Here is a 15478-nt window from a genome sequence, read left to right as displayed (position 1 = left end):
TGAAACATCTTAATGTGCCCTTGACCGGAACTGAACCCGAGACCCTTTGGTTCGAGGGCTGACGCTCTAACGGCTGAGTCAAACCAGCCAGGGCAGTACTCAACTTTTAAAATGTTCTTAGGATAGGGATAGGGCACAAATCGCATCCTTGTTAGTAAAAAGGAGGTAGATACATACACATTATTTTCACTTGCCTTTGGGACTGTTAGCTAGATTCCAGAGGACTTTCTCCAAGAGCAAGCAGATCAAGCCCTTTCTCCCGAGTTAGTGCTCTAGCCTGGAAAAGAAATCCTCTCACTTGGTCCCCTCTTCGTGGTTTTCTTTTCTTTTTCTTTGATTTATTTAAACTTAAAAAACAAAAACAGTTCGTCCATTTCTCCCACTCCCAAATCCCCACTTCTGGCAACAACAAATCTGTTCTTTGTATTTATGAGCTTGGTTTGTGTGTTTTTTAGATTCCACATATAAGAGATCACATATTTGTTTTTCTCTGACTTATTTCACAATGCATAATGCCCTCACCATCCATCCATGTTGTTGTAAATGGCGAGTTTTTGTTCTTTTGATGATTGAATAATATTTTATTGTATATACACGATTTCTTTATGTACATATCCATCAACATACATTTAGGTTGTTTCTATGCATTGGATTTTGTACAGCTGCAATAAACATAAAGGTGCATTTCTCCTTTTAAGTTATTGTTTTTGTTTTCTTTGGATGAATACCCACAGATGGAATTTATGGCAGTTCCATTTTTAATGTTTTGAAGAACTTCCAAACTTTTCCATGGTGGCCGCACCACTTTACATTCCACCAGAGTCCACACCTACTGTCTTCACAACTGACACGTTAACAACTTGAAGCTGTTTGCTTTATATGAAGCCTATAAAGCATCAGTGTTTATTTGTGAAGTGTTGAACATCTGCTTTTTTCATTAGTCTTTCTTTCAAAGAGGTCTTTTGATTTTAGACTTATCTTTTTACGACTGTTTAGGGCCAGTGTTGGGAAAAATTGACAGCAAGGGGCATGAGATAACTTGATAATTTGGGGGGTAGTGATAAGAATATTCTCTATCTTCATTGTGATAGCAGTTACTTGGGTGCAGATATTTGTTAGAGCTCATCAAACCATATATTTAAAATGTGTGCAATTTATTGTATGCAAATCTAATAAGGTAGATTCAAAAAATGCTTCTCCATGAAGCAACCTTCCCCAATTAATCTAATCTCGTGACTCCTTCTTTTTCTGAACTTGATTCCAGTTAGTTCTTCCCCCCCAGCCCCCCCCCACCCCACCCAACCCTACTCGTAGCTAATTGGTGTATGTGGAAAAGAGACAGCATTATAATATATGGTTTAAGTTCATGGAAATTATCAGTTATCGAGCATATCAATGAGTGATTATTAAAATAGAGATGATTTATAAGTAAAAGCTATAACTTTCTTTTGGACACGGGGAAAGAAAACTCCAGTCAATTTCTGATTGAGAGCCCCCAGTACCATGTGCATTCAGCTCAGCCCTGCGGGGACCTGAGCACCTCCACCCAGAGCTTCCCACTGTGCTAGGCCACGGCGTTTGCGTTTCTCCCTTCAGAGGTATAGCCTGTTTCCCCACCCCTGGACCTGGCCTTGTGGGAGGGGTGCTATGGCAGTTCCGAGACCAGGCCTCAAGTAGCCTTGTAGCTTGCAGTCTTCCGCCCTTTGAACCTTGAAGCCAAGTGAACAATCAGGGCTGGCTTGCTGGATGATGAGAAACACATAGTTCCCCTTACTGCCCCAGATGACAGTCACTCAATCACCAGACATGTGGGTGATACAACAGAAGACCAGCCAGCCTAATCAACGCAGTTAAGGCTCTCAGATGCACTGGCAACCGGGGTCAACTGGATCAACCTGATTGAGCCCAGTCTAGACCAGGAGATCACCCGAAAGAACTGTGAACTAACTCATTTCTGGAATTGAAAAAAAAAAAACACAAAACACATCTGAAACTGGAAAAATGTGTGCCTGAAATGCCACAGCCCTCCAAAGCAACAGCACATGTCTTGTTTTCTTCTTTTCTTATAAATAATACTTAGAATCATCCTGGCCAGTTTGGCTCAGCAGTTAGAGCGTCGGCCTGCGGACCAGAGAGTCCTGGGTTCGGTTACCGCTTAGGGCACGTACGTACCTCTGTCGCAGTTTGTCCCCGGCCCCGGTTGGGGTCGTGTGGGTGGCAGCCAGTCGATGTGTCTCTCTCACATCAATGCTTCTCTCCCCACCTCCCCCGCTCTATCTGAAGATAAATGCAAAAAATGTCCTTGGGTGAGGATAATAATAAAAAAAAAACTTAGAATCTAATTAAGGCTGCTTCGTAGAATATGTGGAAACCACACTTTCTTATCTTGCATATCAATATCACTCCGGTACTAATGTCATTATGTGCTCAGCTGCAGGCAGAAAACTAGTTGCGTGTGGCACACATGGCAGGAACTGCTGAAACGCTCAGGCCTATCGCGAGGGAAAAACAGAACCGTCTTCTCATAATTTGACACGTTTCAGGAGTTTCATAGATACCCCAATCCCAAATCCCATTCATGGAATCCTTAGGTAAAATCCTTTGCACTAGAGCAATTTCTTTTATGAAATCATATTTAAAAAGTTTTTTTCTTTATTGATTTTAGAGAGAGAAGAAGGGAGAGGGAGAGAGATAGAAACATCGATGAGAGAGAACATCAATTGGCCGCCTCCTGCACACTCCTCACTGGGGATCCGGCCCACAACCTGGGCATGTGCCCTGACTGGGAATCAAACCAGTGACCTCCTGGTGCATGGGTCAATACTCAACCACTGAGCCACACTGGCTGGGCCAAAATCATATTTAGATGTTTGTGGCACCATGAATGTACCAGGCCTTATGAGGCACTAGGGACATAGTAGTACACATCAGCATTCAGCGTCCTTGTAAAGTCATGGAGCTTCCAGTCTGGTAGGGGAGATGGACAGCTATCAAATAATCACACACATAAAAAATGCCTTATTACAAACTTTGATCAAGTGCTATAGAGATAAGAATTATGTCCCACCTCTCTGCAAGCAAACAAGAAGAACGTGTAGTGAAATAAAGTTAATAACCCCCCCTCCGCACCAAAACACCAACTTAGAATTCTATACCTTGCAAAATTATCCTTTAAAAGTGAAGAAGAAATAATGACTTCCTCAAACAAAAATTGAGGGAATTTGTTGCCATTAGCCCTGCCTGGCAAGAATGTAAAAAGTAGTCCTTTTTCTTATTTTAGAGAAAGAGAGAAAGGAGAGGGAGAGAAACATTGATGTGAGAGTGAAACATTGATCAGTTGCCTCCTGCACACCCCCTACTAGAGATCGAGCCCAAAATCTGGTCATGTGTCCTGACTGAGTATTGAACCAGCAACCTTTAGGTGCACAGGATGATGCCCAACCAATTGAACCACACCAGCCAGGGCTAAAAGAAGTTTAGAGAGAAGGAAAATGATATAGGTAAAAAATGCGAGTCTACATTAAAAAAAGAAGAACAGCCTAGCTAGTGTAGCTCAGTGGATTGAGCATTGTCCCATGCACTGAGAAGTCCTGGTTCAATTTCTAGTCAGGGCACATGCCTGGGTTGTGGGCTCGATCCCCAGTAGGGGGCGTGCAGGAGGCAGCCCCATGTTTCTCTCTTACATGGATGTTTCTCTCTCTCTAAAAAATTATAAACAAAAACATATATATATATATATATATATATATATTTTTTTTTTTTTAAAGGAAGAACAGTGGAGAATAAGTAACTAAAAACTTTTACTTTTCTTATTCTTCATTAACATACAGTATTGTTTAAAAATATTCCCTGGCTGGTTTGGTTCAAAGGTTAGAGCAAAGGGTCTCGAGTTCAATTCCCAGTCAAGGGCACATACCTGGGTTACAGGTTTGATCCTGGCCCTAGTCTGAGTCATGCAGGAGGCGACCAATCGATGTGTCTCTCTCATATAGTTTCTCTCTCTCTCTCTCCCCCTCCCTTCTTCCCTTCCACTCTATCTAAAATCAATGGAAAAATATCCTCAGGTGAGGACTAACAACAACAAAATAGCAACAATGTATTCAATTATATTTAAATGTTTATGTATATATACACTATGTTTTAGAGAAATGAAAGCAATGATACAAGGGATGGGTGGGAGGAATCAAGATTATTTTGTTATTACTAGGTACTCACACTACCCATAAAACAGTATAGTATTATTTAAAAGTAGACTTGGCTTAGTTGCAAATGTATACTGCAAACTCTAGGGCAACCACTAAAAAAAAATTAAAATTAAAGTATAACAGATATACTAAGAAAGGAGAGAAAACAGAATCATAAAATGATTAATGAAAACTACAAAAGGCAGAAAAAGAGTAGAAGACAAAAAAAGGAACAGCCCTAGCTGGTGTGGCTTAGCGGTTAGAGTGTCGGCTTGGGGTCCAGAGAGACCCGGGTTCAGTTCCCGCTAAGGGCATGTACCTCGGTTGCAGTTTGTCCCCAGCCCTGGTTGGTCGTGCGGGGCAGCCACTTGATGTGTCCCTTTCACGTCGATGTTTCTCTCTCTCTCTCTTCCTCTCTCTCCCTCCCAGTCTACCTGAACAAAAAATGGAAAAATGTCCTCGGGTGAGGATAAAAAAAAAAAGGGCACGTACCTTGGTTGCAGTTTGTCCCCGGCCCTGGTTGGGGTTGGCAACCACTCGATGTGTCTCTCTCATATTGATGTTTCTCTCTCTCTTCATCCCTCTCTCCCTCCCACTCTATCTGAGAATGAATGCAAGGAATGTTCTCAGGTGAGGATTAAAAATAAAAGAAAAAGAAAAAAAGGAACAAAGAACAGGGCATAAAATAGAAAACAGTAACAAATACGGTAGATAGTAAATCGAACTGAATCAATAATCACTTTGAACATCAGTGGTCTAAATGCACCAATTATAAGAAAGTGATTGCCAGAGTGGATAAAAAAACTAGACCCAACTATATGCTGTATGCAAGAAACCCACTTTAAATATAAAGGCACATACAAATTAAAAATAAAGAAATAGAGAAAGATATACCATATTTGTACTATTCAAAAGAAAGCAGGAATAGCTGTATTAATTTCAGACACAATGAATTTAAGAACAAGAAAGTTACCAGGAAAAAGAGAGGCATTACATAATGATGAAAGGGTCAGTTCTCCAAGAAGAAATAACAACCCATAACACGTATGCACCTAACGACACAATGTCAAAATACATGAAGCAAAAACTGACAGAATTGTAAAGAGAAATAGATGAATCCACTATTATAACTGGAGAATTTAACAGAAATCAGTAAGGACACAGCTCAACTCAATAACACCATCAATCAACTAAATATAATGGACATATATATATTATTTTATATAACAGCAGCAGAATACACACTGCAAGCTAATGTGGAACATTCACCGAGATATACACATTCTGGGCCATAAAACCCTCTTTAACAAATTTAAACGAATGGAAATCATATGTCTGCTCTCAGACCTCAATGGAATTAAATAAAAAATCAATAAAAAAGAGAGAGTTGGAAAATCCCCAAATACTGGCAGATTAAACAACACACTACTAAGTAACACATAGGTGAAAGAAGAAATATCAAGAGAAATTAAACAATATTTTGAACTAAATAAAAATAACACTTTATCAAGATTTGTGGAATGTAGTGAAAGTGGGCTTAATGGAAATTTTAGCACTGTATGCTTCCATTAGAAAAAAAAACATAGATCTAAAATCAAGCATCTTAAGCTTCCACCTTAGGAAACTAGAAAAAGAAAAGCAAATTAAATCCAAAGTAAGCAGAAGAAAAGAAATAAGACTTAGAGCAGAAACCAATGAAAACAGAAGATAAACAGAAAAGAAAAAATCAACAGGACCAAAAGCTGGTTCATTGTAAAGATCAATACAAATAAATAAACAAACCACTAGCCAGGCTAACTAAGAAAAGAAAAAGAAAGAAGATACAAATTGCTAATATCAGAAATGAAAGAAGGAACATCACTACAGATCCCATTGACATTAAAATGATAATAAAAGAATATATAAATAATTCCATACACACAAATTTGATAACTTAGATGAAATGTATTAATCAGGCAAAACTCACACAAGAAGAAATAGATTAGTTGAATAGGCCTATATCTGCTAAAAAAATTGCATCGATTGTTAACCTTCAAAAACATGAAGCACAAGGCCCAGATGGGTTCACTGTTGAATTCTACCAAATATTTAAGGAAGATTCTATACAATCTCTTTCAAAGAACAGAAGTAGCAGAAATACCTCCTAACTTATTATATGAGGCCAGTGTTATCCTAAATATCAAAACCAGCCAAAGTCATTACAAGAAGACTACAAACCAGTATCTAAAATGAACACAGATGCCAACATCCTCAACAAAATACTAGCAAATCAAATACAAAAAGTATAAAGAGAATTATATACCATGACCAAGTGGGATTTATTTCTGGTATGTAAGGCTGGCTCAATATCTAAAAATTAATTAATGTAATCAATCAATATTGAAAGAAAGAACAAAGTCAAAGGATAGACACAATCCAACTTCAAGACTTACTATAAAGCTACAGTCATCAAGACAGTGTCGTATTGTGAATGAAAAGACAAAACAGATCTATGGAACAGAACAGAGAACCCAGAAATAGACCTACATGAATACAGTCAAGTGATCTTTGACAAAGGCAGTACATGGAACAAAGACAGTCTTTTCAACAAATGGTGCTGGAACAACAGGACATCCACATGCAATAAATAAATAAACAAATAAATAAATCTATCTAGATATAGCTCTTAAACTTTTCACAAAAATTAACTCAAAATAGACCTAAATGTAAAATACAAAATTATCAAACTTTTAGAAGATAGCATAGGAAAAATCTAGATGATCTTGGGTTTGGTGATGACTTTTTAGCTTAACAATAACCCACAACCTTCGGACCAACTGGTGATGACTTTTTAGACATAACACCAAAGGCATGATTCATGAAAGAAATAACTGATAAGCTAGACTTCATTGAAATTAAAATTTCTACTCTGTGAAATGACACTATCAAGAGAATTAACACAAGCCACACACTGGGAGAATATATTTACAAAAGATTTATCTGATAAAGAACTCTTGACCAATAGATACAATAAACTCTTAAAATTCAACAATAACTAGATTAAAAAATGGGCCAAAGACCTTAATAGACACCACACCAAAGATATACAGATGGCAAATAAGCATATAAAGAGATGTTCCACATCATAAGTCATCAGAGAAATGCAAATTAAAACAAGATACCATTACATATTTATTAGAGTGGCCAAAATCCAAAACACTGACACCACCAAATGCTGACTGACGGGATGTGGAACAATAGGAACTCTCATTGCTGGTGTGAGTGCAAAATGGTCCAGCCACTTTGGAAGAAAGTCTAACAGTTCCTTACAAAATTAAACATACTCTTACCACACAATCTAGCAATCATGCTCCTTAGTGTTTACTCAAAGAAATTGAAAACTTATGTCTATGCCTGGCTGGTGTGGCTCAGTGGATTGAGTGTCGTCCCATGGATTGAGAGGTCCTGGTTTGATTCCTGGTCAGGGCACATGCCTGGGTTTCAGGCTCAATCCTGTTGGGAGCATGCAGGGGGCAGCTGATAGATGTTTCTCTCTCACATCGATGTTTCTTTTTCATTGATGTTCCTATCTCTCTCTCCCTACCTCTCTAAAAAAGTTAATAAAAACACATTTAAAAAGAAAAAGAAAGAAAACTTATGTCCACACAAAAACCTGAACATGGATATTTATAGCAATGTTATTCATAATTGCCAAATTTGGATGCAACCCGAGATGTCCTCAGTAGATGAATGGACAAACTATGGTACATCCACACAATGGAATATTATCTAGTACTAAAAAGAAATGAGCTATTAAGCCCTCAGAAGATAGGAAGGGAACTTCAATTCATATTACTAAGTAAAAGAAGCCAATCTGAAAGGCTATATATGGTATGATTCCAACACATAACATTATGGAAAACGCAAGACTATGGAGACAACCAAAAAAATCAGTGTTTATCAAGGTTAGGGAGGGAAAATGGGATGAATAGGTGGAGCGCATAGGATTTTTAAGGGTAGTGAACCTACTCTGTATACTATAATGGTAGGTACATGCCATTCTACATTTGTCAAAACCCATAGAGTGTACAACACAGAGTGAACCTTAAACTATGGACTCTGATATATGGATAATATATCAATTGTACCAAATGTATCACTCCAGTAAAATGTTGATAATAGGAGAGGCTATGTGTATGTGGGGACATGGAAAATCTCTTCTACTCAATTTTGCTATGAACCTATAACTGCTTTAAAAAATAAAGTTGGCCCAGCCTGTATGGCTCAGTGGTTGAGCGTCAACCCATACACCAAGAGGTGTCCAGTTTGATTCTTGGTCAGGGCGCATGCCTGGGTTTTGGGCTCAATCCCCAGTGGAGGCAGCCAATTGATGTTGATATTTCCCTCTCATCAATGTTTCTGTCTCTCCTTCTGCCTTCCACTCTCTCTAAAGTCAATTTTTAAAAAAACACATTAAAAATAAAGTCACTTTTGCCCTGGCCAGTTTTGCTCAGCGGTTAGAGCGTCGGCCTGCGGTCCTGAGAGACCCGGGTTTGGTTCTCGCTAAGGGCACGTACCTCGGTTGCAATTTGTCCCCGGCCCTGGTTGGGTCAGGGCCCTGCAGGAGGCAGCCACTCGATGTGTCCCTTTCATGCTGATGTTTCTCTCTCTCTTTTCCTCTCTCTCCTTCCCACTCTATCTGAACAAAAAATAGAAAAATGTCCTCAGGTGAGGATAAAAAAAAGTCATTTTTAAAAAGAAAAGTATCCACCAGTTCGTTAATAAGAGCATTATTTATAATATAGGAAACAAACAGAAACAATGATTATGTCTAACAGTAGGGACTTAATTAAATTGACAAGCCAGATAAAATAATATGCATCCATTATATCAAGGTATTTAATGATAAGCCAAGAAAAATCATAATATTCAATGAAAATAGCAAGTTACAAAACAGCATGCATAATACTTTATTTATTTATCTATTTATTTATTTTTATCCTCACCCGAGGACATTTTTCGATATTTTGGTCAGATAGAGTGGGAGGGAGGGAGAGAGAAACATCCACGTGAAAGGGACACATCGAGTGGCCGCCACCCACATGACCCAACCAGGACCCGGGACAAACTGCAACCGAGGTACGTGCCCTTAGTGGGAACTGAACCCCGGTCTCTCCAGACCGCAGGCCGACGCTCTAACCGCTGAGCCAAACCGGCCAGGGCCTATTTTTATTTTTTGAAGTATATTTATGTAGTGAAACAGAGAAGAAGGTTAAGCAAAAATGTTGTGTTATCTTTGTACTGGACAACTGTAATTTTTATTTTCTATTTATTTAATCTCCAATTTTTAAAAAGAATGCATTATATTACATTCATGTTTTGAAAATCAGTGTCATTGGAAAAACTACGTATCTCGATAGATTCTGGTTAGGTAGATAATACAGTCCCTAAGAAGGAACAATATTTTGCTATTGGCCTAGCAAAAAGTATAATGCCTCCTTCACATATAGTAGGGGTTTAATAAATGTTTGATGACTAGATCAAAAGAATAATGGCCTCAAAATATTTCAACATTTAGTTTTACTACTGCCATTTACTCCATTAGTCATTCTTACCTAAAGAATATCCAAATATTCTGCTAGTTAAGCACATTAAAAATGACTACCTTTGGGTGTAGGGTGTTCCACCAGACCATGTCAATGTGCCCTCTGGTGGTTTTAACCAACAGTGCTCTTATCAATCTGAGGTGTGCTAATCTACCTCCACAATGGAAATACGAGAACAAGGACTGGGTAGTGAGTTTTTCATAAAACCTAATTATTCTGCTTAAATGCCTGTCTCATCTTATGTAATTTTTAACTTTCTGAAAAAAACAAGTATGTGGACCTTTCACAATGACTGAATAAAGCTAGTGACAGTGGGGAATGGGAAGAGCCGTGTGGTGGTGATGGTGCTAATGGAGTATGTACTCACTTCGCCAATTTAAAAATCAGCAACCCATGGAAACCAAAATTCTAGTAACTACGGTATTAATCTGTATTTCCAGTACAATAAAATTAAAGTTAATTCTCCAAAACTGACATATGAGTATGTGGTTTGGGCAACTTACAGTTGAACAATCTCTATTTAGTAGCTCTTTGTACTTGAAGGAAATCTGTCATTTAATTAATATGTTTTTTATTCTCTCTACTTTTAATATGGCATAACTCAATCTGTGTAAAACATTGGATATAAATCAATCTAAAAAAACCAATGTATTTTTCAAAGATATGTCATCAAACATGGCTAGTAAATATTTCTAATTATCAAGTTCTATCAACTTCTCTTTTCTCTGATCTTTCCCCCCAAATTAATAATACATTAATTTTTTTAAAAAGTAAAACACAAACATTTTCTTCCAGTAACAGTGGTCATTATTTCCTTTCCTATTCATTATTCTTTATATTTTACTGAATACTTGAACCTCAGCTAGAGTTTTATTAAAAGAACTAAACAATAGATTTTGAATATAAAATCATTTTTCACATCAATTTTTAAAATATCACAAATATTTTTGCTCTGGCCAGTTTGCTCAGTGGTTAGAGCGTCAGCCTGCGGACCAGAGTCACAAGGTTCCATTCTGGTCCTTGGCATGTACCTCGGTTGCACCTTGGTCCCCGGCCCTGGTCAGGGTGGTGCGGGAGGCAACGAATTGATGTGTATCTCTCACATTGATGTTTCTCTCTCTCTGCCTCCCCCCCCACTCTATCTGAAGATAAACGGAAAAATATCCACGGGTAAGGATGTTAAAAATAAATAAATGAATATCACAAATTTTTTAGGAGTTTGAATAAAGTACTTTTCGCCCTCTAATAAGATTCCTCACCTCCGAAACAGATATCACAGGGACAGCAATGTTAGTAAGGACCATATACAGGGTGGGGCAAAAGCAGGTTTACAGTGACTATGTGAAAGTTTATTTTTGTATTATTTATTATTGTGTTATTTTCCATATGAACAAGTATAAACTGCTTTTGCCCACCCCTATATAAGCTGGTAGTGACAGCCAACAGTAGGATACTCTACTGACATTCTCGTAACACTAGTTTAGTGATATTAATGCTTTAATCACAGAGTTGCATGTATTCCAAAGCTAGCATAATTTTAAAACAACTAAAAACTTTTCAAACAACCTACGTAACACAGTCTTTATAGGAAAGTACATTCCTGGGTGAAAGAAAAGACCCCCTTGTCGTTGTGATGCACTGTAAAAATGCTTTGGAGAGTGACAGTTCGGATCCCAGCCTTCCCACTTGCTAGGTAAGGAGGTCACTTAGCGCTCGTTAATCTGTACATGAGGACGATGCTCTTCCTTCAGAGGATTATTGTGAGAATTCAATAATAATAATGCATGTAAAGAACCTAGCAGATAGTAGTAACTGATTAAAATGTAACTAATTTAATTATTTCCTAGATGCCAGAAAAAAAAACCCAAACCACTATAACATGTTTTCTGAGTGGAACTTCTCAGTTTCCTTTGAAAGGCAATTTAAAAATGTCCAGGAGAACCATGCACATTTTTATTAATCATACTTACACTACTAACAATATTTGGTTAATAATGTAGAATACTTGATTATACTAGTCACATAAAAATAAATGGAGCCCAGCCGCTGTGGCTCAGTGGATTGAGCGTCGTCCCATAAATTGAGAGGTCCCAGTTCGATTCCCCTTCAGGGCACATGCCTGGGTTTCAGGCTCGATCCCCACTGGGGGTCGTGTAGGAGGCAGCCGACCAATGTTTCTCTCTCACATCAATGCTTCTATCTCTCTCTCCCTTCCTTTCTCTCTAAAAAATCAATAAAAACATTAAAAATAAACAAATAAATATCTCAAAGGGAAAATAAAGTAGGTTCCTCTAAATAAGAATGTCAAATCCAGAATTACTTAATATACATAAAGAAATACACATTCTAACAGATGAAAAAACATTTTATTACTATTTTTCTATATAACACAGTAGTGAACATAACATATCTGATTGCATTTTCTCAAATAGTAAATGAGATACAGGACAGCATTCCTCCTCGATTACTGAAAACCTGTGTCATCTGTCTTTTGGAGGATTCAGTTTCTTACGACGTCTATGATACCTTGAAAAGAAAAAAATATTTAACATGAGATAATTTATTTTAATAAAAGTTAACTGTTTCTGATAGAAATATCAAATGTCTGATTATTTTGCCATTTACTACTACTCAATAAAATCAACCAAACATATGCTGTTAGATATATCTCAGATAGTTCTTATTAAGCCACATTTCCCCAGACTAAAAATTGTTTTCTATTAATTGAACATTTTGAAAAACCCTGATTTAGATTTGAGGATAATTTCAATATGGTAACCTGGATGATTGGTAAAAGTCAATAATTAACTAATAATTATTTTTATAATAAAGAAACAGCACATTGTGAGCATACTCCACTAAAGTTTTATTTAAAAAGGGATGTTTTCACCCTGGCCGGTTTGGCTCAGCAGTTAGAGCGTTGGCCCGTGGACCAGAGAGACCCGGGTTCGGTTCTGCTAAGGGCACACACCTCGGTTGCAGTTTGTCCCCAGCCCTGGTTAGGGTCGTGTGGGTGGCAACCACTCGATGTGTCTCTCTCACATCGATGTTTCTCTCTCTCTCTTCCTTCCTCTATCCCTTCTGCTCTATCTGAAGATAAATACAAAAAAAAATGTCCTCAGGTGAGGATTAAAAAATAATAATAATAAAATAAAAGGGTTTGTTTTCCTCTAAATGGAGGACTCAAGCTGCAAAAGAGTGTTTTAATATACACTAGGATACAGTTAGTAATACGTCTATGGAAAAATGTGCAATATCATTAAAAAAAAGGAAGAAGTAAAAATTAAAACTGCAAGGAAACATTTACTTGTTTTTGCAGTTACAAATATTTTTAAAATCATAATGCCCAATCTAAGCACAGGTGTGATGCAATACAATATCAGACCTGATTGGTTAAAGTATTAATTGGCACAATACTTTTTTTTTTTTATCCTCACCCAAGGACATTTTTCCATTTTTTGTTCAGACAGAGCGGGAGGGGGAGAGAGAGAGAGAGAGAGAAACATCGACGTGAAAGGGACACATAGAGTGGCTGCCACCCATACGACCCAACCAGGGCCGGGGACAAACTGCAACCGAGGTACGTGCCCTTAGCGGGAATTGAACCCGGGTCTCTCTGGACCGTAGGCCGATGCTCTAAATGCTCTGAGCCAAACCGGCCAGGGTGGCACAATACTTTTGAAAAGTGGTAGTAGCAATATATATAAAAAAATTGTTTTAATAGTCATAACATTTGATCTAGTAATTCCTCTGCTGAAAATCTATCTAAATCAATATAGACCAATAGTTAAAATTTTAACTGAGGGAGGGGGAGATACAAGATGCAAATTTAAATTATAGTATAATTAAAACCATACAAAAATAAGCAAACACAACTTGTATAGATACAAAGATAAATAAAATGCACTGTTAGCAGTGATCATCTTTTCAGTAATTTCACCATGAAGAATTTTTCTTTTTGCTTCTCTCCATTACCTTATTTTCTTTATTAAGAAAATTTCTGCATAGAGTACATGCAGTTAAGGCCAGATTCTGACAAGTTGATCTGAGTTAATGTTTTCTTTTTTGCTAATATGAAAATATAATAATTTCTAGGCCATAAATGATATGTATCTTATGCTCTTTAGTTGTGATGACTAAGACATCAAAAGCATTTTTTAATTGTTTTAAGGCTTCATACAGGCAACTTTCCTATACATTATTTTTTTATTTTTATTTTTTTTATCCTCACTCGAGGGCATTTTTCCATTTTTTGTTCAGATAGAGCGGGAGGGAGAGAGAGGAAGAGAGAGAGAGAGAAACATCGATGTGAAGGGACACATCGAGTGGCTGCCACCCGCACGACCAACCAGGGCCGGGGACAAACTGCAACCGAGGTACATGCCCTTAGCGGAAACCGAACCCGGGTCTCTCTGTACCGCAGGCCGACACTCTAACCGCTGAGCCAAACCGGCCAGGGCTACATTATTTTTTTATGTTGATTTTTTAGACATTTGTGAAATGTAGCCCTGGCCTGTATGGCACAGTTGTTGGATGACATTTGTGCACCAAAAGGTTGTTGATTTAATCCCAGTCAGGGCACACGCATGGGTTGCAGGCTCAACCACCAGCAGGGGTTGTGTAGGAGGCAGTCGATCTATCGCTGTTGCACTCTCACATTGATGTTTCTCTCTCTCTCTTCCCCCCTCTCTCTAAAAACCAATACATTATTTAAAAAAATAAAAAAATTTGTAAAATAGAGAAACTAGGTTGAAAAGAAGTGAGTACATCTATATATACTAACATGGAACACGAAATTGTACAATAATACATGTAGCATATTTGTGACAATATGGATGGACGTAGATGGTATTATACCAAGTGAAATAAGTCAGACAGAGAAAGACAGATATCATTTCACTTATATGTGGAATTTAAAAAACAAAATAAATGAACAAACAAAACAGAAACACACATGGAACAAATTGATGGTTGCCAGACAGGAGGGGCACTGGGAAACTGGATGAAAAAGGTGAAGGAATTGAGAAGTACAAATGCGCAGTTACAAAATCATCATGCTCTAATTGCTGAGCCAAACAGGCCAGGGCTGTCCACAATTTTTAATCTAGGGTAGAACTTTACCTCCTGGTTCATGCTGCAGCTAATTCCCAAATCTGTTTTTTTTTTTTTTTTTTTTATCCTCACCCAAGGACATTTTTGCATTTTTATCTTGAGACAGAGCAGGAGGGAGAGAGGGAGGAAGAGAGAGAGAGAAACATTGATGTGAGAGAGACACATTGAGTGGTCGCCACCCATACGACCCCAAACGGGCCCAGGGACAAACCACACAACCGAGGTACGTGCCCGTAGCGGGAACTGAACCCAGGACTCTGTTCCGCGGGCCAATGCTCTAACCGCTGAGCCAAACTGGCCAGGGCCCCAAATCTGTTTTCTATTGATGATACTAGCTAATTTTTGTTACCCACATGGGAAAATATTAAAGTAGTTCTTTAAAAAAAGTACTACTGCTATCTGTACATTTATAGGATTGCTCTAATTTCACAAATTTAGAATTACTTTCCAGACCCTTCTTATCTTCCATCTAGCCTTCTTTCAATCCTTTTTTTCAACATAACTTTACATTTAGTGGAGCTATGTTCACTTACTATTTTCTTATTTATGAGGTTTCACAAGCAGACAATGGAGTGTTCAGATGTATTATAAAGTTGT

General features: G+C 37.8%; 1 protein-coding gene across 3 annotated transcripts in view; it reads right to left on the bottom strand.

The window, feature by feature from the left end:
• The window catches only part of MRPL42 (mitochondrial ribosomal protein L42), a 52423-nt gene that overhangs the window by 2251 nt on the left and 34694 nt on the right, over nucleotides 1–15478 (bottom strand). For 2 of the 3 annotated variants that reach the window (XM_036252087.1, XM_036252088.1), the window contains exon 6: nucleotides 12158–12295. The exons of the other annotated variant lie outside the window; for it this stretch is intronic. In XM_036252087.1, the coding sequence (XP_036107980.1) occupies nucleotides 12250–12295 (46 nt within the window). In that variant the 3' untranslated portion in view covers nucleotides 12158–12249. Of the gene's footprint in view, nucleotides 1–12157; nucleotides 12296–15478 lie in introns of those variants that run through there. 3 annotated transcript variants of the gene reach the window in all.

This window comes from Molossus molossus, unplaced genomic scaffold, assembly GCF_014108415.1.
Source record: "Molossus molossus isolate mMolMol1 unplaced genomic scaffold, mMolMol1.p scaffold_m16_p_10, whole genome shotgun sequence".
In the NCBI taxonomy this organism is placed as follows: Eukaryota; Metazoa; Chordata; class Mammalia; order Chiroptera; family Molossidae; genus Molossus; species Molossus molossus.
This window is presented reverse-complemented; position numbering and strand designations above follow the sequence as displayed.